Source organism: Elgaria multicarinata, chromosome 9, assembly GCF_023053635.1.
Source record: "Elgaria multicarinata webbii isolate HBS135686 ecotype San Diego chromosome 9, rElgMul1.1.pri, whole genome shotgun sequence".
Lineage (NCBI taxonomy): Eukaryota > Metazoa > Chordata > Lepidosauria > Squamata > Anguidae > Elgaria > Elgaria multicarinata.
The window spans coordinates 32,743,553-32,771,290 of record NC_086179.1 but is presented as its reverse complement, the minus strand read 5'-3'; the positions used below and the strand labels follow the sequence as shown (position 1 = coordinate 32,771,290).

Sequence of the window (27,738 nt, the reverse complement as noted above, 5' to 3'; positions counted from 1 at the left end):
CTTCTCAGTTGTCAGTATGCAGAAGAATTCCAGCTATCCCAATGATGAGTGCTTTACAGGGCTGGGAAAATTCTTTTTCCTGGATTCCAAAAGGGACTGTTTCCTTTTATGGTAGTGTCTGCATAGCTGCTACCATGTGACTTGCCTATACTTGCAGGTACATTCCTTCAAGTTTAAGGAGGCGGTGACTAACAAACCTGCAATAGACAAATGGGGCGGAGGGAGGCAGCGGAGAGGAGAGAATGAATTGCTGAAAGGGATTACCACACTTGGAAATGTGCAATTGGGGGTTTCTCTGACTAGTTGTCTGCTAATATATATGATTCTGTAGAATGACAAGAGGCTACTCCCCCACCCCAGGAATCTCAGGGTAATTAGTTACTGTGTCATAGTTTTTCCTACATGTTAAAATGAACTCCTCCTGCCCGAACGAGAACTGCCTGTCCTGTATCAAAAGGAGTGCATGCTAGGGGTGATTGTTTATGGGGTTGTTGCGGGCCATTCCAGTTGGACATCTGGCTGAAAAGTTGCCATGTAAAGCAGCCATTACCTGACAACTCACATAACTTTGCTCTGTGGCTTTATTTTTCATATACTGATGAGGGATGAATGATCTGGTGTGTAGAGAAACAATAGTTCTTAAACACCTGTAGCTCTAAAAAAATAAAATAAAAATACCATAATTATTCAGAGAAACAGTAACCTCCCTGGAATTGCCTGCATGATACAGAACCACCCAGTTCTCTGCACTATTGAATACATCTCCTGAGGCTATGTGCAAATGAATCATTAGTTAGTCCCCTGATCCTCCTCCTAAATGCCCAGTCATGCAGAACTCTCCCGGCGCGTGTCTTTGTGATCCATTGACCAAAGTGAAACTTTTAACTGTCATGTTCTTCTGAACTGGTTAGGGCTTCAAAAAACATATACCTGCCACTCAACTGGCAAATTAATAATCACTCTGTACTTATATGACATATGTATAGTGTATTTATATATGAATGGCTGAATTACAAACCTTGCATCCCAGCTCTTCAGCTGTGTTCATCCCTTTAGCAGTGACCCGAAATTTTTTTTTAAAAAAAATCCCAAACATTATTTTACTATAAAAAGATGGGTACAGATTAGCTAAGAATTTTCATTTGCAAACTTGGTTTAGTTACGTTGGTTCTAGTCTTACCTGATGCAAAATGGTTTATTATAAGGGGAGGAGTGAAAGTTCAAAAAAGGGATACTGCTTCCCCAAAGGACTTTCAGCAAAGCTTGTCTGCATACTCCCTACCCCCACTAAAACAGGAATTATGCAGAGAATATGGTGACATGTAAAGTGGGTGGGGTTTTAGATTTGTTTTCCTATGGACTCAGCCATGTAGTTTGGAAATCATTCAAGTAACATGGGCTACTCATACTATCCTTTACATTCCCCCTTCTGTTGCTTCTGCTAAATCTGTAGCGGGGTGTGTGTGGAACACAACAGTGAAGGGGCATATGTGTGGGGACATGTGTGGGCTTTCTCAAAGGGGCCCAAGACCGTGTGCCTCCACTTAGAAGGCAATGAGAAAGGGAAATGTTAATTTCAGGCTGGATCTGATTCTCTTTCATTTGTGTCTTTATTTCAGATCGAGAGGATCAGTCCATTCTCTGCACGTAAGTATTTGCATAACTTGTTCATTGCTGATACAGCTGTTGTCAGTTGAAAAAATATTGCTCAGGTGCAGTTGATCCACAGGAGTCCTTTTACTGTGAAACATAACCTCTTTGGGTCTAACTAGTACTTCAAATGGTATGTATGTGCAGAGTTTTTCATATTTAGCCTCATTGAAGTAAAATTGAAGGCAGGTAAAGAACAGGAAAGGGTGTTACAGAGCCCCCCCCCCAGTGGAAGCATTCCTTTAAGTAAAAAAATAGTTGAACTGGGAGCCAACAAAACATGGAAACTTGGTAGATATTGTAACTGACTAATAGCCTTGGTCACTATATTCAAGCTAGCAAGACACTTGGGGTAATGCATTGGCTAGGATCCTGAAAGTTTTTTACAGAGCTGTTAGAGGTGTGTGTGTTTGTGTGTGTTCAAATATATCCTAAGTATGTTTTGTCTCTTGCAGAGGGGAATCTGGAGCTGGTAAGACAGAAAATACCAAGAAGGTTATTCAGTATCTGGCTCATGTTGCTTCATCACACAAGAGCAAAAAGGATCAAGTAAGTTTCTGTACTCTTATTGGGACTTTGTTCTGCTATTCCCAGTGAAAACACAAGTTGACTTCTTTTGATGTGTCACACTTTAGTACAGGTTGGTGTTTGTTACCAATGTGAATGGTCATTAATTCCACTTGAATCTACAAGACTGTGGTGCTCCTGACTTCCATAACTTGCTTTCGCTGATATTGGTGAAGCTGTAGTAGATGTAGAATTCTGTCTAAATGAGTACTATTCATGAATGGTTTGGACAGAGCAGTTCCCCACTGGCTGCGAGGTACCAGTTGCCTCTTCATTGTAGTGCCACTTTGAAACCACTTGACCATCCCTTGTCCTGGAGTTGTGGCTTCCCCCGCTTTCATTTGCAATGAAGAACCTTCAACGCTGGAGTCTTCAGCTTTAGTGTTAGGGATAGAAACCATAAGAACTCTCTGACAATGTATGCCTTTTGTGCTAAGAGGGGTATCTATGAAATATTGTCTCACTTATTTTTCCCCCTTCTCCTCTTGATGGATTATGTCCGAATTCATCAGTTGGGACTCCGTAGGTGAGCTGCACGTTTACTGCACGATCTGCACCAGGAATGTGTGTGATGCCCTATTGTGTGATTTATAGCAGCTTTTCACTCCCACCAATGTCACTTTTTGCCACTAGAACTATTCTGTAAACCAATTCACGGTTTGATTTCACAAAGACTTTTTTTCAGGTGCCCTGAATGGGAGACTACACTTCATCCCATAACACCCTCTCACTTATAGTTTAAGCATATTAGTAGTTCTCACTTTAGGTCTGCCTTACAGAATTTCTCATGTGCACTGAGTGAGGCATTCTGCACCACAACACAGATATCCTCTTTGGAAATAGTACACCGTATCTGGTATCCATGGTGTTCTGAACTGACAAGAGCTGGCTGACTTTCTCCAGGCCTCCCAACCCACCCAGCACATTAGCTGTGGGTGCAGGGTGCTGGGAAAGGTCAGGAAGAAACTGCCCTCCATAGATGGGATGTTCCAGCCCAAAGCCTCTTTGCCAGAGTGAAACACATGGGGAAATGCTAGTTATCTTGTAAATGTTCTAATGAAACCCAGATGCCAAGTGCATTCCCTATTGCTCCATAAAATCTTGGATCTTGATACTTTAATATATTGGCATGCTGTGTGTCTATAGGTTAGTTTTTGAAATATCTCTGCATGGTGTGTGTGTGCGTGTGCGCACATTCTACTAAGTGGCTTTTGGAAACAGACCAAGATACAGCCGTATAAATGCCAAACCTTGAGATATGACAGCTTTTTCCATGGATTGTCAGCACTTATACTTAGAAATATATTTGTATGCGTATTCTGTATTCTTAGGATCTAGGCATCTAAATGAATATATGTTCTTTCCTAATGCTGTCAACCTAGGCTATATGGCTTCAAGCCACATACACTCAGGAGGGGGAGCAGCCTTTGACCACTTTTCCTCCCTTCTAACCAGAAGTCGTGTCTCCTTTTTTTAGGACTGGGATTAGCCAAGGGATGTCACTCCTAGAAGCTCGAAGTTAATATAGAATGTTTTCTGAATTGTCCTGTGGGATGGTTGTTAAATGCACCTTTATCAGAGGATGGGCAAGTTGTAGGCCGAAATAACTAGAGAGCCACAACTCCCATCAACCATAGCCAGCATAGCCAATGATGTGGGATCATAGGAGTTGTAGAATCAAACATCTGGAAGGACAAAGGTTGCCCACCCCTGCTTTTTCAAAACATCTTCCTGCGAGTTAGCAATTTTAAGTGGCTTATTTAGAAAGCTTTTTGTTGTTTTTACTCTAGACATGCCTAGAATCTCTACTTATGGTAAATTCCTTGGCCGTTATAGAGGCCTTATACCTGGCGTGAGGCAGTAGAATTTACATCCAGGCTTTATGTGCTCTTTACTTCGAGAAGCTGTTCACTTTGGAGTTTATATTCTTAGGACTTCCAGTGCTTTCAAGAAGGACTGTTCCCAGTATTTAGCATTTTAAAGCTTTTCAGCTCCAATGGCTGCGTTGTTAGCAAACATCTGCACAATCAGTGGCTTCATCAGACTGTGGAGTTAATTTATAGCTGTGACAGTAAGCTTAAAGATTGTCACAAAGCATCCTGAACCCATTCTGAGCTCCCCTTCAGTTGACTTGAATCATGGGGGGGGGGGGGCACAGACGATGACTTTTAGAGCCTTTTCCTGACCAAGCTTCAAATATCTGAAGGCTCCCAAGAGTGATACTGTTCCTGGATTCTTTCCTGGAGAAAGTATTTGGAGCTGTGTGGGAAAATTATGAAGACATTTCTTTATGTAAGATCTTCTGAAACCATGCAAGGCCAAGAGGTCTGCACACCCCCACAGTGTGTCCCAGTGGAGTAGAAGCTGTGGCTGTATACAACATTCATGAGATTAGATTGGCTACTAAAGTATTGGCATTAAGGCAATATATTCCAGTGCAAAACAAGGTCCATTGCAGTGTTGAGGACAAAGCTTTCATAATCTACACCAAGGACATGTTTGAACATTATATCATTCCTGGAATTGTCCCTGAAGAGAGATCAGGAACAGGCCTTGGGCTCATGCTTCCCTCATTATGGGGAGAAATGAATGACTGCATAGGAGATCCCATGGTGCTTTTAACAGGAGATATCCTTGACCCTGTGATATTAAACTGTCCGGAAAGAACTCTGAAGCTTCAATTTCAATCTCTTCCTTAGTGGATGGGAAATAATCTGAACCAGGCCCTAACCCATCCCTCTGAGAGAGAGTTCAAAAAGAGGATATAATAGTACCTGGCATAATGTAACTGTATTTCAGTTTTCCTGAACCCAGTGCCCTTGAGATTTTTGGACTACAATGTCCATTATTGCTGCCCAACCCCAGCCAGCCCATGTTGACCAGGGATGATGTAGTCCAAAACATCTGGAAGACACTGGGTTAGGGAAGGCTGCTGGACTGCAATATGTAATCATCTCCTCTAATAGTGCTGACAGAGATGGAGCCAAAAATGGCCCAGTGAGAAACAGGAGGTGGTGTCAGCAAGCTTGGTGAACCCAAGGTTTACTGAAATACAAAAATCTTTTTTAAAAAACCAAACCTTAGTGGGGGATCTTAATAACAACAACAACACCCAAAGAGGATTGAGCATGTTCAATAACCACAGAATAATGAGTGTCACTTGGAAAACAGAAAACTGGGGAGAGTAGCTTACTGGGGCAGGGTGTGCCTGTTTGTCTGGCACTAAAACACTCTTATTACATGAGAAGCAACGCACTGCAACATCTTGTTGCAGATCCTGCTTTCTGTGTTGTATTTTTAAGTTCCAAGCTCTCCTACTCTGGCTATCAACTAGGAGACAGCCCATTCTTTTTCCAGATTCCTCATTGGCTGGGTTCCTCAGACTTGTGCTACTTTGGTTCTCAAAACGCACGCTCCCCTCCCTGTTTTCTTCCCCACACGCAGTGGCTTGGCCCCAACCAATTCATCTCTCTTGCCAATTCTGTTGTCCTTAAAGTGGGGAAGGTACAATGCATCAATGTTGACTATCCAAGCTACTTGAGGCAACCGGTGTCTTTTATAGCTGTGTGTTTCAGCCAGACGCTGGACTCTGGCGTTGAAATATTTAAGCTGCTGCCGTTTCCCCTAAGCATAGCTTTTTCTTCAGATCTTGACCCTGCATTGAAGTTGTAATGTTGTAGTTTGTGACATCACTCATTGCCATAGCAACAGATTGCAGTCACAAACAAAGGATTAGGACTTCACTGCAGGATCAAACGGGAGAATTGGGGGAGGGGAGCCAAGGCCTTTGGAGCACACATACATATGTGACAACAGAGGAAATTCTACATTGCTGACAAAATAAACTTTTCAGAGCACATCTGAGACTTTGCTGCCTTCAGCACAGCTGATAGGGTGGTCTCTGATAGATAGCAGCTGTCCCAGCCTGTATCCGTTCCCAGGGCTCAACAGTCCTCTCTGTGACAACATGAATAAACGTTACTGTGGCTGTTTTGCTTCTTGCAGCTTGGTACCAATGGAGTTTAGTACTGTGTTCCAGGCTTAAAAGTATAACCTGAACACTTTGGGAGGAGCCATTTTAATCCTACTCCCCGTGTTGCCCTTGGAACACAGTAGTAGCATTATCTGGCTGATGACATAACTTGCCACTCCTGTTTGAGAAGAGAGCGGGTGTGAAGAAGTAGGAAGTTAAATGGGTGATTTAGCACTTGCTCATTCAGGGACCTGTAACAAATTACTACTTCAGTTGTGTGTGTAAAATCTAAACATACATGAGAAGTGTGTGTTTTGGGGACAGGACATACGGATTCTGACCTGCAAAGAGCTCTGCTTTGTGAACCACCCAGAGAGCTCTTGCTATTGGGCGGTATAGAAATGTAATTAATTAATTAATTAAATTAATAATAAATAAAACACCTACGGTACTGTTTGAATGAATTAGAGTTAGGATTGAGCCAACAGTGAGGGAGGCCCTTCTTATGGAACTTTTTGCATTCCACAAAAAGACGCCTAATTTAATATATTCATGGGGTGGGACACGCACCGGTCAATCATTTATCCTTTCATGATGACACTCCCGGCTCTAGTACTCACAACACACATGCTCGCTCTCCCCACTTTCCGCCCTGCCAGATCACATGCGGTCTCTCAACCCCTCCTGTTGCTCCATACCGCCTCCAGCTTCCCAGGCAGCAGATTTTTCTTTTTCTTTCCTTTTTTAAAAGCTTTATCAGAGGCTGAAAAGCAGCAGAGCTCTGCCCTCCAGCTGCCCTGCCCTCTTCCTTTCCATCCTGAAGAAGGCTGTGGGCCTGTGCGGGGCCCAAAAGTATGGTGGGAAAAGAAAGAGAGGAAGGTGCGGCAGCTGGAGCTTCTGTTGCTTTCCAGCTGTCCAAGGCTTGAATCATTGGTTGAAATAGGGAGGGGCAAGTACGAAAGGAGGTGTATGGATTGCCATGTCACCCACGGGCACTGGGTTGCCAACCTCAGTTCCAAAGATTACAGATAATGTATGTGAAGAACATGGATCACTCAAAGGCTGTATTGAAACGGACAGTAGTTGAGCAAGGGCCTCTTTTTTCGACACTCTGTTCAGTTTAGTGAGTGCAACTGTCAAGTTTCCGCTGGGGCTATTTTAGCACTCAACCGCAGAACTGAAGTGACCTGGTCTCTCTCCAGAGCTCATGTCTAAAGTAGAAAGCAAGTTCAAAAATATGGAAAGCAAGAAGCTGCTGGAATAGGAGCATAAGGTATCATCTTAACCCAGTAAAAACAGTGAACTAGTGCTCTAATCAAAATGTGTTCATGAATACACAGAAGGCAGCAAGTATATTTTTGCTACTCTGAGCTTATTGAATGGAAGAAATGTTTCTGGATGTTATTAACTCTGCCTTACTAGAGGAAGATGTAACAATCCTTGAAGTGTATATCCTTCTTTGAAGCAAGATATTGGCAAAATAGTAGTTTCTAGCCTCTAATAAGCTGTATATAGTTAATATTTGGTTTCCTTACTCTAGGGGGAGCTTGAGAGGCAACTGCTTCAAGCCAACCCTATACTGGAGGCCTTTGGAAATGCCAAAACGGTTAAGAATGACAACTCTTCAAGATTTGTGAGTATTGCCGCTTCATACTTGAATGATGCCTTCCCTTTTAAGAAAGAAAGGTGTAGTTAAATGGGGTTTGAGATGTGGTTCTCAATGCATATGGCATCACCATGTTGCAAGTAGATCATCCACATGGACCCATGTAAACCTTGACTGCTTCTTGTATAGTAACAATATACTAAGCTACTGACTGTGAAAGATGCATCTTCTAGAATGATTTAAAGATTCAACTTTCCTTAAAAGAAGAGATATTTCAGTAGTGGAGATATAAATGTATTAATGGTCTGATATTGGCCACTGAAATGTTCTGTGCCACAGAACACCTGGAAAATAGGAGTAGAAAATAGTGATCTACTTAAAACTATATATTTTTATGCCTCTATCACAAATGACAACTAAGGCAGCTAATTAAATCCAATCAAAATGGTATGAAACACCTTGGGTCCTTTGTTTTCTACTATTCTAAATACCAGTTAATGTAAGAGGTACTTATTGGTATTTAAAAGTTTTCCTTTCATCTATAGAAACCATTCTGTAGAATGAGCTTGGATTTTGTAGGAATGTAGAAGAATAGATTTGTATGAAGATAGTATTTTGCATCATTAATGTGGGTAGTTGGCTAACGTTTCTGGATTCTTTGTTTTTCAGGGAAAATTCATTAGAATCAACTTTGACGTAAATGGCTACATTGTTGGAGCCAATATTGAGACCTGTATCCTTGCCATTGATTAGGGCAATCCAAACAACTCCTGCAGAAGTAAAAGGAGAGCAGACAATCATTGGCTTAGAAAATGTGTGGGTGGATAGCGTTTTGAGGTTCTACTCTGAAGAAGCAACATTTTTTGAAACGACAAAGTCTTTTTTGTGGAAGAACTTGACAACCTTAGATTTCAGTGTGCAAGATCTTAACTTTAGTCTTGCACCTACGTATAAATGAAAGCACTTTGTAGCCTAAACTCTGAAATACTTGTGATCCAGTTAAGCGTTGTTGCCCCTTTGTAAAAATTATGTTTAATCCAAGAACACTGTGGGTGGGATTCCTGAGAGCCATGCTGTGGCAGAATGCCAAACTGTGGCAGAGCGATAGCTGACCTTCTTCTTAAAACTTGCTGCCTTGAGCCTGAAATGCAAAGCTTTTTGCAACCCAAACAAACTGTTCTGTACTGCCAAAACAATGCATACTTAAACAGAGCTACTTTGTTTATTTAGAAAAAAACTTTTAGCGTATCTTTCACTAATAATACTATGGTAACAGGTGAGGTTAATATGAGCAAGAGCCAAGCATGCAAAGTATTATGGTTTGTATGCTTGGCTTCTGCTCATATTAACCTCACCTGTCACAATACTACTATTAATGAAAGATACACAAAGATTTTGGACTTCTGAACTCTGGAGATTTTTTTGGCAAAAATCTACTTATTGATATTTCACTTCATGTTTGGAAAAAACTGTCAAAGCTCCTTTAGATCTGAGACGCATAGAACTTTAGAGATGGGCATTTCTGCTTTTTTCTCCCTTAACTTGTACAAAGATCTGTTGGAGAAATCCCGAGCAATACGTCAAGCCAAAGAAGAACGAACATTCCACATCTTCTACTACTTGCTAACTGGGGCAGGGGAGCACTTGAAAAGTGAGTACTTGATGCTGAAATTATAGGCACACAAAATGTAGCTTAACATTGAAGATGCAGTTTTGCCAGAAACCATGAATACTTGGCCTAGTTAGCCATGTATTCCCATCAGGCCTAGTTAGCATAACCAATAGTAATGGATCATGGGAGTTGCAGGCCAAAATACCTGTAGGGCTACAGGTTGCCCACCCCTACCATTGGGTTTGATGTTGGAAGCATAATACAGGCATTCTTAATGGTTAGTAGTACTATATCTGAGCTGTCAAACTTGTCCTGGAGGATGTGAATTTTAGTCTTCCGGCTTGCCCCAAACAAGATCTGCTATAATGGTGACGTGCTTAAACTTTCTCTCCTTTTTAGATGACTTGCTATTGGAACCCTACAACAAGTATCGCTTCCTTTCCAATGGACATGTGACAATCCCGGGCCAGCAGGACAAGGACATGTTTCAAGAAACACTAGAGGCAATGAGGATCATGAGCATTCCAGATGATGAACAGATGGGTATGGAACTACTAAAAAGGGCTCAAGAGGGTTATGGGCAAAGATTGCCAAGGAGCATCATTAACTGGTTTGTTTGTATGTCACTTTCCCAAAACATTGTGCCCAAAGCCACTTCCAACATACAAAAAGAATTCCCCCCTGTAAAAATATTGATCCATACAACTTTATCCAATAGTTTAGAACTAAACAGGAGAGAGATTAGTATATGTTTGTCAGGTAGTGTTAAGGTATGACATGGGCTGTTTGGTGGCCTAGCCCTGAACTCGGTTTCATTTCTTTCAAAACTATATTCCTGTTCATTGTTTTGTGTACCATAAGGCACTATGTATGTGCCTCTTATATACTCTCAGATCTTACTATATCCTAATTCAGGTAGGATTAAAAACACCTGTGGCCTGATGCAATTGGCTACTATCCTCTTTATTCATGATGCGGGAAAAAGTCCCATGTCTTGTACCTCCTCCCCATGCTGTGTTCTTGTATAAATTGTTGCATTCCACTTCAGCACCATTGCAGTTTGGATTTATAGGTTTCTGTTCCAATAAAAGTAATAGGCCTAAAAGTCATAGTCATCTCATCTGAGATATCTTGTTTCCTTTGTATCTCTTGTCAATTATTAACTAACAAACTAGATCTTTGGGCAGCGCCAGCCAGCAAAATGTCATGGAGACGTTTCTCAATAGCAATATCTCAGACAGTTTTGTGGTTATTACTTTCACTAGGTGAGAGGCTGATGGGCAAATAGCTTGCAGATCACACTCCCAAGTTGCTCTGTGGCACGTGGCAGATTCTATATGGCTTGCTGTTACAATTTATTAGAGGCAATCTATTTCTTGCACCTGTTTCCAAACTATTCCTGCTGTCGCTACTTGTGCTCTGGCTGAACATCCAAGCAAAGGTTTTGGAGTGCTCAACTTAGTAATGGGGAAAGGAGCATGAAAATGTCCCTATGTCTGTCCTATTTCACTGCTGAATGTGTCAACTACTCCATTAATTAAACATATGAACATAAATATTTGGAAACCAGGTGGTCTGCAAGTCTGAATGGGGCGGAGGGATCTTAACATCCTCAACTGTGTTTGTTTAATTAAGATAGTAATTAAACTTTGGTCGAGAAGTTGTTCCACCTGATGCAAGAAACATACAGTGAGGAGGTGTGTCACTTCTGTACTTTCGGGTGAGCTAAAAGTACAGAAGTTTTTAAGGGGGAAAAGCTTGTAAGTGGAGGGGAGGCACCTTCAAAACAGGCCAATGAGGATTGAGCATGCTCAGTGGCCACATTATGCTTTCTGGCTTACCGGGAGCAGGACCACAGAAAACCAGGTCATAGGGGGAATGGAATGGAATATTGTGGGCGAGAGCATGGCTGACTGGAACAGTGAACATGAGCACTCCACGTTGCAACATTTTGTTACAGATCCCACTTGTGCTGACACCAAAAAGCTAAAGGCGATGAAACATCTGTGCAGATTAATAACCTGCGACTGCTGGCTGAGTGGTATGTGGTGATTTGTGGTGTTGTTGTTTTTCCTTAGGTCTGCTCAAGGTGATCTCAGGTGTTCTTCAGCTTGGCAATATCGTCTTCAAAAAGGAACGCAACACGGACCAGGCTTCCATGCCAGACAATACAGGTAAAGAAATTCCCCTGGGTCGAGGCTGGAAAGCAATGCTTCTCCTTCCCAAAATAGCTCATGTCTTACTATTGTGTGCACATATTGACAGACCTGATAGACTTGAGTAGTGTCTGTGCAGCAAAGCTATACACTTAATGGCGCTTTTATGTCAATTGGATGCTAGCAATGTGTCGAGCTGTAGAGGCTGCGAGCAGTCAGTGGTGTTGCCTCCTGGTGGCAGACACATTATTTACATGTAAATATTGGCTTGTCCACTGTCTAATTGCGACCGCCTGTGAATTGGCACTTGTAGTGCCTATTGCTATGACATTATAGAATGCAGCGCAAGTGAAGGGAGGGGTGTACTTGTTGGGGAAGAGTGAGGAGGGAGGTTGATGACAGAAGAAAAGATGCTGAAGAGACAAGGGAGGAGACAAGGAAGTGAATAGACAAGGCATTAAAAAGTAGAAGGCTGAATGTGAGCAACAGAACTAAGGCTGAAATAAACTCTTTATGATGGGAACACACCTCTTCAGGCAGTGACACACACTTGACAACATTGCCATGTAACACAGAGTAGTTTGGGTCTGGGTAATTAAGATGGGTGGCTTTCATTTGTTGTAAGTAACTGGTTAGCTGTTCTTCTTCTATAAGATTGAATCTATCTGCCTCTCCTTGTTCATAGTCTAAAACTGTATGCACTTATTGTGCCAGCCAAAGGTAAATGAAGGAACATCCGGAAACAGAATTGACACAATTAGATGGTAGTTGGGATGTGTTTAGAACCGGAGGGCTGTTGATATAGAACTTGACCTTGCTTCAATTTAGGGATTAAACAAAATTTGGTGATATTAGTTTAAATGTCACACTTGGACCTTAATGACAAATGTGGAACTCCCAACTTTGGGGATTTGTTTTTGGGCAGATACTTACGTGTATTGAAGTTACAGAGACCCTAGTTGCCGGTACTTGAGAATCAAATGCTAGAAGTTTCAGGCTGGGGTGGGGAGATTCAGAGTTGCCTTTTTACAGCTGAATTAATGTGCCTTCCAGGCATAAATACTTACGGTACTGGTAGCGCTACCAGTGCCTGACATTTGAGAGGCTAACTCTGTTGGAAGTCCTTTACAAATTGCAAGGCCTTTCGTAAAGTGACTGAGAATCTGGGACTTAAAACGTTCTCATGTCTCCGTAGTTGCCCTTGTAACCAATAGATCTCTTCATTCACTCAGGTTGTCTGGCAGTCAAAAACAGACTAGGATTGCTGTCCTCCTCTAACAGAGATGCTTACAACAATTTTTTATCTATTACATGTATGTTCCATGTCTTTCATGATAGAATTCCAGGTGGCATGTATAGGGTTGGTAGATGAGCAGTCTCCCATCCAGGCACAGATCAGGCCTGAATCTGCTTGGCTTCTACAAGGCTGCTACATCTTGTGCCTTCAGTCCATGCACCGAAACATAGAGTCTCTTTTGATTTGAGTGGCCTACACAAAACTACACAAAACAAACATCAACATTTCCAGCTCTTTCTGTACTTTGGACATGCTCTTTGTTGACGCTCCATTGCATGACTCTGAGGAATAGCTTGCTAAAGAGTGATCTTCCTTTCATGGTAAAATGGAATAAATAAAAGTACTAAATGTCTCCTTTTGCTCTTTCTCTCTTATAGCTGCTCAGAAAGTTTCTCACCTTCTGGGTATCAATGTGACAGACTTCACCAGAGGAATTCTCACCCCTCGCATCAAAGTTGGCAGAGACTATGTCCAAAAAGCTCAGACAAAAGAGCAAGTATGTATTGTACAGAATGCAACAAACAATAGTAAAAACAACAACCCAACAACCCTGTATTTTGGAAAAATAAGCACTGTAGCCTTGTAAAGCTTTAGATGCTAAACAGTAGGGCACCTTCCTCTAATAGTGTATCTGAAGACATGAGCACGTGCTTTCTGCTTGATGGCCGTCTAAGGCTGCAATCCTAATCACTAGAGAGTAAGCCCTATTGAACACAGTGGGACTTAGTTTAAAATAAATTTGCATAGGGTTGCATTTCAAGTCTTTAAAGACTGAATTGCCAACTGGTCTTAACTAGCTTAATCTGGTGAATTTCCATATTGGCATAATAAAGAGAGTAGCAGTTAGGCATGGTCTCTACCTGCCAAAAGCTTACAAGCTGTGGTATTTATGTATCATTCTGAATTCATATTGTGGCCAATATATATCATATTAACTTCTGAAGATGAAAATTGGGAATATTAAGCCAGTTCTAGAAGACTTCCTTACTGACTTCCCACTGAACATTCTTGAGGCAGGATGGAGAAAAATAAGTTGAGCATATTTGCGGTTTTGTGTTTTCTTAAGCTAGTTGATTTCTTGATGATCCCATTGTTGCTTTCCATCAGACCAGAGGGAATTTCTTTCCAAGATGGCTTGCTTCTCTTACTCCTTCATATTGGATATGGCAGAGCCAGTCAAACAATATTGGATGACCCTCCATGTTCTGTGCTGTTTGGTTTTGGTCATCCATGTGATTGCCCCTTCTCCTTTTTTTTCAGGCTGACTTTGCCATTGAGGCTCTGGCTAAAGCCACTTATGAGCGCATGTTCCGTTGGCTGGTGATGCGTATCAACAAGGCACTGGATAAAACGAAGAGACAAGGAGCATCTTTCATAGGAATCCTTGACATAGCTGGATTTGAGATCTTTGAAGTAAGTAAAGGGGAGCATCTCTTTAATTCCAATGTATTGTGTCTGCAGCATCAAGGAAATCTTGCTGATCAAACTAGATTTCATAAGAGCTCAGCTGAAATAACCTTGTAAGCTCTATGGAGGGAGTATTACAAAAATAGTAAATAATCATTTTTTGAGCAGCTATGAATATAAACATCCAAATTTGAAGTTGGTGTAGCAGGAAATTGACAGTTGGAGTTAGAAGCATGTGTGCTCTTTTTAGAGGCAGTTGGTGCCTGAGGGTACTGCAGTTCTGGGGTTAACTTGACAGAGTGGGTGTGTCATCTTCAATCTAAGTGGGGATTTTGCCCCCAAGGCCAAGAGTCTTGTGATTGGACTGGAAGCTCTGTGATGAAACCGCAAGAACCATAACTCAAGGAATACTAATTGAGGAGCTCTACTTAAGTTATGGTCCTTTCAGTCTCATCCCAGGGCTCAGCCCAGGGGAGGAGATACCAGGAAGGCCTAGACTTGGCTCTCCAGATAAGAATTGTCCTTGCACATGCAAAGAAGGCCAGCTTTGATGTCTATTGAAGATTGTGTTACATACCTGTCACAGAAATTCCTTGATCCTAGACTACAAGTTCGAAGGACAGCACTCTTTTGAAGAGATACTAGATAAATTCTGGATTAAAACTGAAAGTACATAGTGCATATCACTTTTCTAAAAGATTGCATTTGCAAAGTTAGACTTAATATCCCAGTCTTTGTTATTCTAGTAAAATATGAAAACCCCAAAATGATTGTTTGAAAAGCAACTTTAATTTTTGGAACAAAAGTGTTAAACGTTAATACAATATTTGCTATCAAATTTTCTTTCTGCCAGTAAAGTAAGAATTGGCAGGCTTGATTCCTGGAAAGTGGAGATTAAAGATGCACCAAGCTACTCGTTTGTTAAAATTGCCTCCTAATTGTTGTGGTATGCTGTTCCAAGGGCTTGGAGATATCCACAAATGAGCACCTCTTGAGTATCTAAGGCTGCAATCCTATACATATTTAGACAAAAAAAGTCCTACAACTGTTGTAGGGTTTTTTTTCTACCTAAACATGCATAGGATTACGCCCTTAGATTATGTTTTCTTTCATGAGATGGAGAAGACAACAGAAAACCTGCAGCAGAATGCAGGTTAATAAACGTTTAGTGGGCATATTAGTAGGTAATACTTTTGGGGCTGCATTCTCAAGACCTGTGCTCTTTTTTTCTCCATAAAACAGCTGAACTCCTTTGAACAGCTGTGTATTAACTACACCAATGAGAAGCTGCAGCAACTCTTCAACCACACCATGTTCATCCTGGAGCAAGAAGAATACCAGCGTGAGGGCATAGAGTGGAACTTCATTGACTTTGGCCTGGATCTGCAGCCCTGCATTGAACTGATAGAAAAACCAGTGAGTGATGATGTATTCTGTCCTGTGTAGCAGAGAATCGCTACAGCATTGAGCTAAGCCAGTCATGCACACTCCTCATAACTGTACATATAAAGTAGCTGTAATAAATTTGTAAGAAGGGCAGGATGCAAATGTAGTGGTCACAAGCTCAATCCTCTTAATTGTAAAGTACATTCAATATAAAGTGTGTAAAGAATAAGGAGCAAGAAATGGGGTCCTGAAAGACTGCTTCTGGCCTGTCCAGAAAACTGCTCTGACTATACCTGATGTTGTAGGAACAGTTGGTAGGTGTTGTTTGTGGTTTCCATCCAAAGCCTTAAATCTTGGCAGCAATGCTGATTTTCATCTCTCTCTTTTTCTCTTTTCTCTCTCTTTTTTTTTTGCACAGGCTGGCCCTCCAGGCATACTGGCTCTGCTGGATGAGGAGTGCTGGTTCCCAAAGGCCACTGATAAAAGCTTTGTGGAAAAGGTGGTGCAGGAACAAGGCACACACCCTAAATTCCAGAAGCCAAAGCAGCTGAAAGACAAAGCCGACTTCAGTATTATACACTATGCTGGCAGGGTAAGCTCACAAGAATGGTAGCGTGAAGAGAAATCAAGAGATGCTATTCAGTTCACAGCAGCCCAGGCTCAAATGATTTGGGGATTTCTTTCAGGCTAGAGGAACAGATTGCCCGGTCATCCGCCCTATAGTAGCATAGAAGCGTTTTGCTATACAGCCTTGTCATCCCACAAGCTGTGGGCTCTCTATCCTTATCTTACCCACATGGGAAGATGGAGCGCATATTTCTGACATTTGTTGACTAGCACATTTTAGGGATTGTGGGTAATTCACACAAGTGTTGGCACTTTGCACAGTGTCTCTAGATTGATCTTCTGCTTGAAGAGAGAAGCAATTGTAGCCTCCCTTCTTTCTTCAATACCAAGGCAAGGTAAATCTTCTGAACCTAATATTGGTGACAAATTCCTTCTCTAGGTTGACTACAAAGCTGATGAATGGTTGATGAAGAACATGGACCCTCTCAATGATAATATTGCTACTCTGCTACACCAGTCCTCTGATAAATTTGTGTCTGAACTGTGGAAAGATGGTATGGAACCAGGTTTTTTTTTTAACCTTTTTTAAAAATGTAAGTTTGCTTATCTGTTATTTACAAGCACCTGATTCAGTTTTGTTCCCTTAAAATGACAGTGATCCGCATGATCCAGAACTTGTGTATGTTAAACTTTTCTTCCAAATACTTGCTCTTCTGTTGCTGAAGTGAGGAGGATTGAAAAGGGTCAGACTGTCAGAGCAGTATCCCAGAATAACGTCCAAACAGGTGTTCCCTATAGTTTCCCACATGTCCAAATGTGGGATTTAATAAAGTGAAGCAAAACCTTGTTTCTAAAGGACCTTTTTGCTCATTCCAGTGCCATTTAGGTGTCTTGCACTCTAGCTTATTTGTTGCTTTGAGTCTTACTGTTACTATCTCTTTTCTTGGGTTTTTCTTTGACGTCTCTGTTGCAGAGATGCAGAACGTTCAGAGAGCCTATTTCTATCAACACTTTCCTATTCTTCATCTAGAACCAGGTGACTGAGAAACCCGGGTGTCGTGTCGTGTGTGATTCCTTCTAGAGCCATGCAAGAAATGCTTCCATTAATTCTTATATTCCCCTTTTACTGTTCCTGCTTGTATGTCTCTCATCCAGTCCCTCTGCTTTTTGCTAGTAGACCCCTCTTGGACTTGGAAAAAATAGATCTCTTAAACAAGGTCTGATCACACAGGTATAGCAGCACGATGTGCATGTACTGGTTTAAGGTTTATACCTATTTTAAATCATAAAAACCAAGTGGAAATGGCCTCTGAGATGAAATAATAAATAAATGGGCTATGTGCTACCTCCAGTATCCAAGGCAGTAAGCCTATATGCACCAGTTCCTGGGGAACATGGGTGGGAGGGTGCTGTTGCACCGTGTCCTGCTTTGTGGGCCCCTGATTGACAGCTGGTTGGCCACTGTGTGAACCCAGAGTGCTGGACTAGAAGGACCCTTGGTCTGATCCAGCAAGGCCCTTCTTACTTTCTCATAAAATACCATCTAGTGCTAATGGTGCCACATGAGGTGGTTGACCATGTGTGGTTCTAGCCTGAACATTTTGTGCATAAGGAACAGCATTTAAGCACTCTAGTGGCTACAGCTATTACTCTTGCTGGTCAGAAGGATACAACTGATGATCCTTGGTGACATTTCTGTTCTGAGAAATTATGTATTTGCTTCCTCTGTGCAGACTGCAAGTTTTAGCTACCAACACTTTTAAACAGGATTTGTCAGCCAACACCCAAGGCACTTTATGAATGACTTTTCTTACTATCTCCTTCAGTAACACAACTTTTGTCTCTAAATCCATTGAACAGCTACTTTTCAGGGAGAAGAGGCATCCTAATTCTTAGCTATGTAGTACAAGTATGTTCTACCCCAGCCGTACACCTTGTCTTTCGGTCCCCTAACACAGTCCTGACTTGGGCAAGTAAAAGGGCTTCCTCTGAGAATTGTTTCTGACTTTTAAAAGCTTTTGACGCATGGAACAGTAGTTTATGTGGCTGCTACCAGGTAAATGTCAATGGCTTGGTTGATCACTTTTTCTTAGCCCATCCTATTCCAAAAGGTTTAGTCTACTGCCTTCATGACTAATTTTGTTTGAGCTAACTTTTGCCTGTTGTGGTTGTCTGTAAAAGGTGGGTTCTGTTAATCATCTTATGTATTGTATTCTGGTGTATGGCCAGCAGGGTGTTTGGGGAAGGGCTCAATTGCCCTTAGCAGTGAAAACTCATGGTAGGAAGTAATTCTGAACTCACTTCTCTTTATGTGTCCAGCTAGTCAGGTGTTAGCAGCTAAAATGTCCGTGCACACACTACAACTGGGTGCATTTGGCCATGGTTTCATAAATTCTTTATAGTATGAATGGGATATTATTTATTTATTTATTTATTTATTACATTTATATACCGCCCCATAGCTGAAGCTCTCTGGGCGGTTTACAAAAGTTTAAAATGGTAAAATTTTAAAAAATCATCAGAAACATAAAAACAACAGTATAAAAACAACATCCATCTAAAAACAACAGTTCTGGGAGATGCTCGTACAGTGGGGCGAGAATTGGACTCTCTCTAATAAACTTACTCTAGGGATGTTGTCAGTGTTTGTGCTACTTTTCACTTACTCTCCATTATGCTTGAGCATTCAGATTTTTAAAAGATGCTTTTTTCAGCCTGAAACCTCACCCAGTGCTGTGGCCTGACATAAACTTAACGTACCATTAGTTGAATCAGCTGCATGCAAAGAAAAATCTTGAGTTGAATCTACAGGGACTAGCATTGTGAGAAGGCATCATTGTCAATCTTGTTAAAGCAATCATGAGAGAGAATATTTTGGCTAAATCAGCCCTGTTTGGCCAGTTCTACTTTACTCCTTGGCATAAAACTGCTGTTTAAACTGCCAGCTGCATCTGTCAGGCATGAGATGGATCCTAGCTCTAGTAGTCCATGGCTGCTTTCTTCCCTTCTTGTTGTTGTCCCAATGCAAATGATGAACAGGATTTCTGCGTCAGTAGAGAGATGAAGCAAATGGATCCTGCAAACTCCTTTTCTATCCTTGCTCTATCCAGATAGGTTTAATGCATTCTGTCACCAAAGTTGTGGAGGCCAATCTAACTGTCTTGCATATTTCCTCTAGTTGATCGCATAGTTGGGCTGGATCAGGTTGCTGGCATGTCAGATTCAGCCTTGCCTGGTGCCTTTAAGACCAGGAAGGGGATGTTCCGGACAGTAGGACAGCTGTACAAGGAGCAACTAGCCAAGCTTATGGCTACCCTGAGAAACACCAACCCCAACTTTGTACGTTGCATCATCCCCAACCATGAAAAGAAGGTAAAGTTAATAAACTTTTTACATATAAACAGTAGCACTAGGATCTGGGAAGTGACTTAAAGATGAATATAAAGATTGCTGCCCTTACCTGTGTTATTCATAGGTAGTTGGTGAAGAAACACTTTTTACAAAAGGTCTGCTTACTTTTGTACATGGTTGCCCCAAATCTGGTTTGGTTTGGAATTATCTCTGCTTCCCAAAATGTCCTGGAGATATGCTGGGATTTCTCATTATATTTGTACTGTTATAAAGCATTTTTTGTTTGTGGCACATAGGGCAAGATCTCTTTTTTAATTGGAGATAGACATGTAGAGTTTATTTTTGATAGGAAAAAAGATATCCACAGTGGCTAGCACTGAACATAAAAGAAAACCAAAAAATAGAGATGCATCAAAAATAACAGCACAAACTCCCCCACAACCCCTTAGGTGCAGAAAAGATACCAACTGTCCAGATACTGGTATGCATTTGCTTTCAGAAGTCTTCCAGAAAACCCGTATTTTCACAATTCAGCAGAAGGCAAATAGTAATGGATCCACGTAGGCCTCTTTGGTGAGGGCACTCTACAATTGGAGAGTCATATCCGAAGAGGCCTGTCATGTATGTGTGTGTGTGCATGCCTGCCCACCTCCCTTCTGAACCTCAGATTGGGGGTGGGCTCAGATTTGGATCTGAGTATTAGTAAGAAGAAGGAAGTTGGATCAGGCCTGTAAATGAACTGATAGCTAGGATAAATGAAATATTGTTAGAGTTATGTACTCCAACCTGGTAGCCCTAGTCAAGATTTTGGTGACTACATATTGAACCGGTTGACATTTTGAATATTCTTCAAAGGCAGCCCTGTCCAGTACACACTATGAAAATCTAATCTAGGTGTTTAAATATGAATGATTGTAGCCAAAGCCATCTTCTCTAGCAAAAGGGGCAGTGAGGATAGCAGTCAAAGCTGGTAGAATGTGCTCCTAGCTGCAGCCACCTTGGCACCTGGAGCATCTAAACGTACTTCCTGTAATAACCTGCCTTTCTTCCACAGGCTGGAAAACTAGACCCACACCTAGTTTTGGATCAGCTTCGTTGCAATGGAGTGCTGGAGGGAATCCGTATCTGCCGGCAGGGCTTTCCCAACAGAGTGGTCTTCCAGGAGTTCCGACAAAGGTAAAACTGAGCCATGGCTTCAGTCTGTGTGCTGAATGTGTAACTGAAATGCTTTTAGATGGAGTTTGTAAAAAGGAATAATGTCCTGCCAGTCAGTAGTCCATTCTTAATTTGTAGATGGCTTAAACCTCCTGGTCAGTAGCAGCTACTTGTGCCAGACTTGGGTAGTCTGGCACAGACTTGACACACCCCATTGTCTGAATTAGGAGGTCATACCCCAAACGTCTCCACTCCCCTGCCCCCCATGTGTCAATACTGGGCTGGATTCCCTTCTTGACAATAGTAGTAATGACATGTACTTGGTGTTTTGTTTTGAAGCAAAATACTTCCTCCAGGACAAGCTGCTACCAGTTGTTTGCAATCAAAGACTGACTGTAATTCAACTCCGTAGTAACTATCTCTTTCTGCAGGATTATCTACTCCTATAATCCAAGTCTTGTTTATAGGATCATGTCTTGTATATATGATATGACTTAGTGATAAAACGGCAACATCTTTCCTTCTAGATATGAGATCCTGACTCCAAATGCCATTCCTAAAGGGTTCATGGATGGAAAGCAAGCCTGTGTGTTGATGGTAAGCCCAGCTGCAGAAATCATAAGAAGTACATAGGAGAAGCTAAATCCAACCTTTGATGAGGTAGAAGACTGTAAACGTGAATTAGTGTAGTTTTATGAAAAGTCAACCTCTATTGATGTTGACAGCTGCTGGGCTTTGGCTTATCAGTGATGGATCACTACTGTGGATGTGAAACAGTGTTCTAAAAGCATGCCGTAGTTTCAAGATGGAACTAGCATGGATCTGAATTCCCCAGTGGCTCCTACTGGTTTTCTTCATGAAAAGGGAGCATGATTCAATGCATATTCTTCTAATGATTTCTAGTGACAGAAGCTCCCAGGATACACGCACACTTTAAAAGTGACCTTCGAGTACTCTTTATTGAAGTGTGTCTCATGAAAGCTCTGTAGCAGTTATTTGAGGGCTCCTGAATGTCTGCTTGTACCTTGGAAAGCCTGTGTGAAGTTCTTGGTGCCCACCCCTTGATTTTTCTACAGTGGCTTTAAGTGGACTTCTTAAAGGCATATATTCTTTTCTTTACCATTTCAGATCAAAGCCTTAGAGCTGGACCCAAACCTTTACCGAATTGGACAGAGCAAAGTGTTTTTCCGAGCAGGTGTCCTTGCCCACCTTGAAGAAGAAAGAGACTTGAAAATCACAGATGTCATTATTGGGTTCCAGGCATGCTGTAGAGGCTACTTGGCTAGAAAGTATGTATAAATCAATTCTTGCTTGTTAACTAACATCCTCCGCCAACTGGCAAGAAATTATTGGCAGTCTGAATTTTAGATAACTTTGAAAACACCAGTTGGCTCTTACTCTGGGTTAAGATTTTCTTACATTTCAAGAAAGCTTGAGAGATGAAATACAGAGTACATACTGGGTGGAATATCTGTACCCCAGGATGCTGAGTTTCCTGAAATCCCATTGTTTCATTTCAAGGCTGCTTCTTTAAATCATAGTAAAATGCTATCATGTGATCAACACTTTGTAGACTCTGGATCTCTTGCCACAGTTAGTACAGGTGCAGGGATAAAGCATCATGATGTTATTATGCAAAAATGCAGCTGGCGCTTGCTCCCTGTAGGAGGCATGAACCCAGTAGGAGAGAACCAGCTTGAGATAAGCATGGAGCCGATGGTGACGGAGTCTTCCAAACTAGTTGGTGGACAGGTTGTTACCAAATAGTAATAAAAGACAAAAAGAAGAAACTGAACAGAACTTTTTGGTGGGAAAGGAATAGTGTAACGGGGGGAAGCCAACGCTTTGAAGCTTATAGTTAGTAAGTTTCACAATTTTTAAGGTCTCTAGTTTCCCCCCTCTCTCTTACTCTCCCCTCTTCTCCTTATTTCACTTTTCCCATCCCAGGGCTTTTGCCAAACGCCAGCAGCAACTAACGGCAATGAAGGTGCTTCAGAGGAATTGTGCTGCCTACTTGAAGCTTCGTAACTGGCAATGGTGGAGATTGTTCACAAAGGTATTGATTGGGGAAAGGATTCAGTGATAGCAAGTTGAGTTGCAATGTTACTCTCTCTAAAGGACATTGCATTTGCTCATCAGTTCCATGTATGATGTTTTGTGCTGAAGATTACCTGTCCTTCAAAAAGCCAAGGCACTCATTAGCCCCTTGGGATGGAAACAAGTCCTTGGATACCATAGCTTTAAATTCTCATGCTCTATGCACAACAAATCAGATGTTCATCTAATACACAAACGGATAAGTCTGAAATAACTTGCTGCTGAAATTGACTTCCCACAGGTCAAGCCTTTGCTGCAAGTGAGCAGGCAAGAGGAGGAGATGCTGGCCAAGGAAGAAGAGCTGGTGAAGGTGAAGGAAAAGCAGGTGGCGGCAGAATACAGACTGACTGAAATGGAAACTCTCCAGACACAGGTGAATAAGTGGCTGTCCTTCAGACAGTTGGGTGATCAACTTCTTGTAGAGATTTGAAAATACTATAGTTGTAGCTGACTTTGAATAGTATTTTGCAAATGTTAAATGATGCAGGGAATGGCTCTTTGAGGTACGTATTTCATATCAAATCTTTCTGAGTTGAATGTTTTAGCACAGTGTGTTGCTCTGGAGTGGACTCTCTCTGCTTCAGCAAACGTATAGCTTAAAAATAGAAATTTGAGGTTGGGGCTGGAGGTTGAACTGTAACAACAAATGCAGAAGGGATCACTGGGTTCCTTTCTCTAAAAGTGCAACATTGTATAATGGTCTGTACACATACACACATGGTCTGTCTGCCTTTTTTTTTTTAAAGCAGCCAATGTGTGAATAAAATCCACCATTTTTTATGACTGCTGAATCTTTGGCAAAATAATGAAGCTTCAAATTAAAATGTACTTGTCTTCTGTAGCTTGTGACAGAAAAGATGCAGTTGCAAGAGCAATTACAAGCAGAAATTGAACTCTGTGCTGAGGCTGAGGAGATCAGAGCCCGCCTGACAGCAAAAAAACAGGAGCTAGAGGAGATATGCCACGACCTGGAGGCCAGAGTGGAGGAAGAGGAGGAACGGTGTCAGCATCTACAAACTGAGAAAAAGAAAATGCAGCAGAATATTCAGGTAATACCCAGGATGGGGGTATTACCATAGTGTGACACCCAGTGGCTCATGTTGCGCAGAGTATACATAGTGGTCTCTGTAGAAAGTGTAGAAGTGGAAGCAATATATGTTTTAAGGATGGAAGTGGCCTTGGTACACCCTGGGCCCATATGTGTTTCCTGGGCCCTTTGTAGGCATTACTTGCGATGAGACTGAAAGATGGCCTCACGATGCTTGCAAAGGTTTGGTCAGAGTCCAAGCCTGATCTGAATGTCACGCCTTGCCTTGTTTGTTGTGCAGGAGCTTGAAGAGCAGTTGGAAGAAGAGGAAAGTGCCAGGCAAAAGCTACAGCTGGAAAAAGTGACCACTGAAGCAAAACTAAAGAAACTTGAGGAAGATTTGATAGTTTTTGATGATCAAAATTGCAAACTGGCCAAGGTAAGGCAGCAATGAAGCTCTTCCGTGGTGGGATGGCAGAAGGGAGGAAACGTAGCCAACACAACATCCGATGTGAATGGAGGGCTGTTGTTACTGCTGGCTTCCTTTGCACCTTCTAATGGCATGTAGGTGCCCCCTTACAGGTATCACTACAGATATCATACTTTGTATGAAGAAATTGATGTTCCTACCTGGTTCTGTAAATTTTTTGGTCAAATGAAGATACCTTCTTAAAATAACTCCTTTGAAAAACTTGTTGCATCATTCAGAATCAAGTTTGTCAGGGGAAAAAAGTGATTACATCCAAACAAAAATGCTCTGATCTAGACAGAAAAGGCCAAATTGTTGTATTGGCTCCTATAATAAGATTTGGTAATGCAAGTCCATTCTCAGGAAGTGCCAAGTCAAAGGACTGAAGGAGTTCAAAATGCTATTTTAATCTGCCCCCAAGCCGCAAACCGTTCACCCACTTCATAGAATAGTAGAGTTGGAAGGGCCTATAAAGCTATCGAGTCCAACTCCCTGCTGAATGCAGGAATGCATGTTAGACATCTACAAATTAATCCATGTGGACTGGACCCTGCTAAGATGAGAATGGCAATTTTCATGGGTCCTGGCCTGAAAAACCAAGAAGGTCTGTTATCTGCTCCTTGACTAAGCTGCAGTGGCAAGGCAGAACTTCTTCAGTAAAAGAAACGAGGGGCAGGGGAGAGAAAGAATCAACATTAGTGGGTGAAAAGTACTCAGAATGATTTTGAAACAAGACAGCATGTGTGATGCGGCCTGCACCTCAACCAGGGTGTAATCTGATCTCTGCCATTCCCTCTGGTTCTTCAAGGAGTTGGCCAGTGTATGGTGAGAAGGCTGCATATACATTTTCACAATATATTTGGAGGACCTTTCTAGTAAACCTTCCTGGGGTAAGGGATGGTGGTAACAATTATGCTTTCTAATTAGAGAGTGCTTATTTCTTGTGAAAATAGAGCTGAAGAGGACACCTGCCCTGAACTAAACATACTCTGTAACTTTTCATTTCTGCTGAATGTCTGCACAGACTCGCTTTAGTGCTGCAATTTATAATTGGACTGTCAAATGCTGAGAAGACAACGCAATGAGTTTTTTAGTTGCAACATCTCAGCGCTACATGGTGTCTTTGCCTAAGAAATCATGGATACTGTGTGGCATTGCTGGCTATCCCACTGGGTCTTGGTGGCTTTAAACCTTTGTGACACGTGAGGAGCATTTGCTCTAATAACAATCTAGAATGAAGTTAACTAATTTCATTTCAAACTTTTGTCTGACAACTAATCACAGGTCACAAATAGAGGCTCTTATACTTATGGCTGGGAATTTTTTTAATAGTTCTTCATTTCTTCTGTTTTGTTCAGGAGAAGAAATTATTGGAAGATAGAATTGCAGAATTCACGACTAACCTAACTGAAGAAGAAGAGAAGTCAAAGAGCTTAGCTAAACTCAAGAACAAGCATGAGACTATGATAACAGAGTTGGAAGGTAGGAGAAGAACCTAGGAAGGATTAGCATATTCCACCTTTCTCCATCCTTTCTCCACAAAGGATTTCTCACTTTGTGTACAGCATCAGTTCAATCTCTGGCCGTGTCGGATTTTGGATCCCAAGGGGTTAATATCACTGTTGCTGTGGAGAGTTTGGTGGGAGGTATTGATCAGTCTGACAGAACCATTCAGTGGCTGGCTGGCTGAAGGTTATACACTTTGTCAGCTGAGCCTTCATCTGGATAATAACAATCTCTAAAACAGACCAATGGAGAAGAGCAGCTGGTTCCATTTCTCTTCCTGCTGCGGGAATATTTCTGCTCTTGTATATTCATTGGTGCCTGAATACTGGGGTTTGTGATACTGCTTCAAATAGATGCACACTTGTGGCATTACTAGGAATGCTGGCGCAAGCGCCATCGCTGAGTTTGACCTGCTTTTTTAAGATTGAGGGCAATTAGAACATTGTGCTCTGAATACCTGTGGTGTTTTTTCAGAACTATCTAGAAAAATGCTTTCTGCCTTAGCTAGGCAGCCTTATGGAGGGGAATGAATGAATAAAAATTCTGATGAATTTAAAGGGCAATATTCCCCCCCTCCCCAAACCTAGTCTTTGACATGGGTACCCCAGTTGGGAGCTGCTATTGTAACCCGTCACTGTTACCATATCTAGATATAGGTTCTGGCACACTGACACTTCACCTGGTTTTGATTAGACTTCTAAGAACCAAGTTGCACCATTGACCTAACTCTGTTCTTTCCTTCAGAGCGATTGCGCCGAGAGGAAAAGCAGCGGCAAGAGTTGGAGAAGACTCGCAGGAAGCTAGAGGGAGACTCTACAGATCTTCATGATCAAATAGCTGAACTGCAAGCTCAAATAGCAGAGCTCAAAATGCAGCTGGCGAAAAAAGAGGAGGAGCTGCAAGCTGCTTTGGCTCGGTGAGGCCATGGATTAAATTTCTTATTGGAAATGAGAGCTGGAGGTGGGGAGGGAAAGTTTCCTGTGTCTCTCCTTTTAGCTCGTACTATGAGATCTGTTTAAATTGAGAAATGTCCTCAATTTAAGGATGAAAGCCTCTGTCTAGTAATCCTCATTTTGCACAGCAGCAAAGAATTTACTAAAAGAGAACTAAATATTAAATAGAATTATGGCTTCATAAGATCAGGATGCAACATTAAAGTGAAGAATGGGCTTATGATGCAGACCATAAAACCATTCATATGGCAGATATTAAACTACTGTCTCCTACCTGAACCTCTCTGGCTTCCACTCTTTGGTGTGGAGGGCTGAAGCTTAGCATTTTCAGTGGAATCCAACTGTGGTTGTAACAAGACCAGACGTGGGGCATTAATGTCTTCTCAAGATACTACTCAACGCTAAACCTCTCCTGCAGTGCAATTCTGTACACGTCTATTTGGAAGTAAGCCCCATTGAGTTTAATGGGATTTACACCCAGGTGTGTGTATAGAATGGCAGGTTTAGTAAGTTTTCTAAAGACATACCCATCTCTGGTCCACGAACCATAGATCTTTTGTGTGACATGTCTCCAACTCTTGCAGGGTGGAAGAGGAGGCCGCTCAGAAGAACATGGCCGTGAAGAAGATCCGTGAGCTGGAGTCTCAGATAACTGAGCTGCAGGAAGACTTGGAGTCTGAACGGGCAGCCAGGAACAAAGCAGAGAAACAGAAGCGGGATCTGGGTGAAGAGCTTGAGGCTCTTAAGACAGAGCTAGAAGACACACTAGACTCAACTGCAGCACAGCAGGAACTCAGGTAATTGCAGTGCTTGGTGCCTACAATGCCACTGGGACCAATTCAGTTGCTTGAAAAGATAGAAAAGCTATAGAGGGCCCAGCTGGTTTTAAATTTTCAGTCTTTCCCATAGAGCTTGGTCTAAATCTTACTTCATCGTGTTATCTAATGCCTTCAGATTTT

General features: G+C 41.8%; 1 protein-coding gene across 3 annotated transcripts in view; it reads left to right on the top strand.

Annotated features, from left to right (window-relative positions):
* The window catches only part of MYH9 (myosin heavy chain 9), a 74,825-nt gene that overhangs the window by 32,615 nt on the left and 14,472 nt on the right, over positions 1-27,738 (top strand). For all 3 annotated transcript variants that reach the window (XM_063133459.1, XM_063133460.1, XM_063133461.1), the window contains exons 4-26: positions 1,620-1,647; positions 2,106-2,199; positions 7,731-7,823; positions 8,466-8,529; positions 9,349-9,447; positions 9,808-9,951; positions 11,487-11,582; positions 13,239-13,357; positions 14,122-14,274; positions 15,511-15,684; positions 16,073-16,246; positions 16,661-16,775; positions 19,400-19,593; positions 20,627-20,748; positions 21,255-21,324; positions 21,856-22,016; positions 22,675-22,783; positions 23,066-23,197; positions 23,667-23,873; positions 24,153-24,290; positions 25,679-25,802; positions 26,571-26,742; positions 27,364-27,576. In XM_063133459.1, coding sequence (XP_062989529.1) covers positions 1,620-1,647; positions 2,106-2,199; positions 7,731-7,823; positions 8,466-8,529; positions 9,349-9,447; positions 9,808-9,951; positions 11,487-11,582; positions 13,239-13,357; positions 14,122-14,274; positions 15,511-15,684; positions 16,073-16,246; positions 16,661-16,775; positions 19,400-19,593; positions 20,627-20,748; positions 21,255-21,324; positions 21,856-22,016; positions 22,675-22,783; positions 23,066-23,197; positions 23,667-23,873; positions 24,153-24,290; positions 25,679-25,802; positions 26,571-26,742; positions 27,364-27,576 — 2,995 coding nt within the window. The remainder of the gene's footprint in view (positions 1-1,619; positions 1,648-2,105; positions 2,200-7,730; positions 7,824-8,465; positions 8,530-9,348; positions 9,448-9,807; positions 9,952-11,486; positions 11,583-13,238; positions 13,358-14,121; positions 14,275-15,510; positions 15,685-16,072; positions 16,247-16,660; positions 16,776-19,399; positions 19,594-20,626; positions 20,749-21,254; positions 21,325-21,855; positions 22,017-22,674; positions 22,784-23,065; positions 23,198-23,666; positions 23,874-24,152; positions 24,291-25,678; positions 25,803-26,570; positions 26,743-27,363; positions 27,577-27,738) is intronic.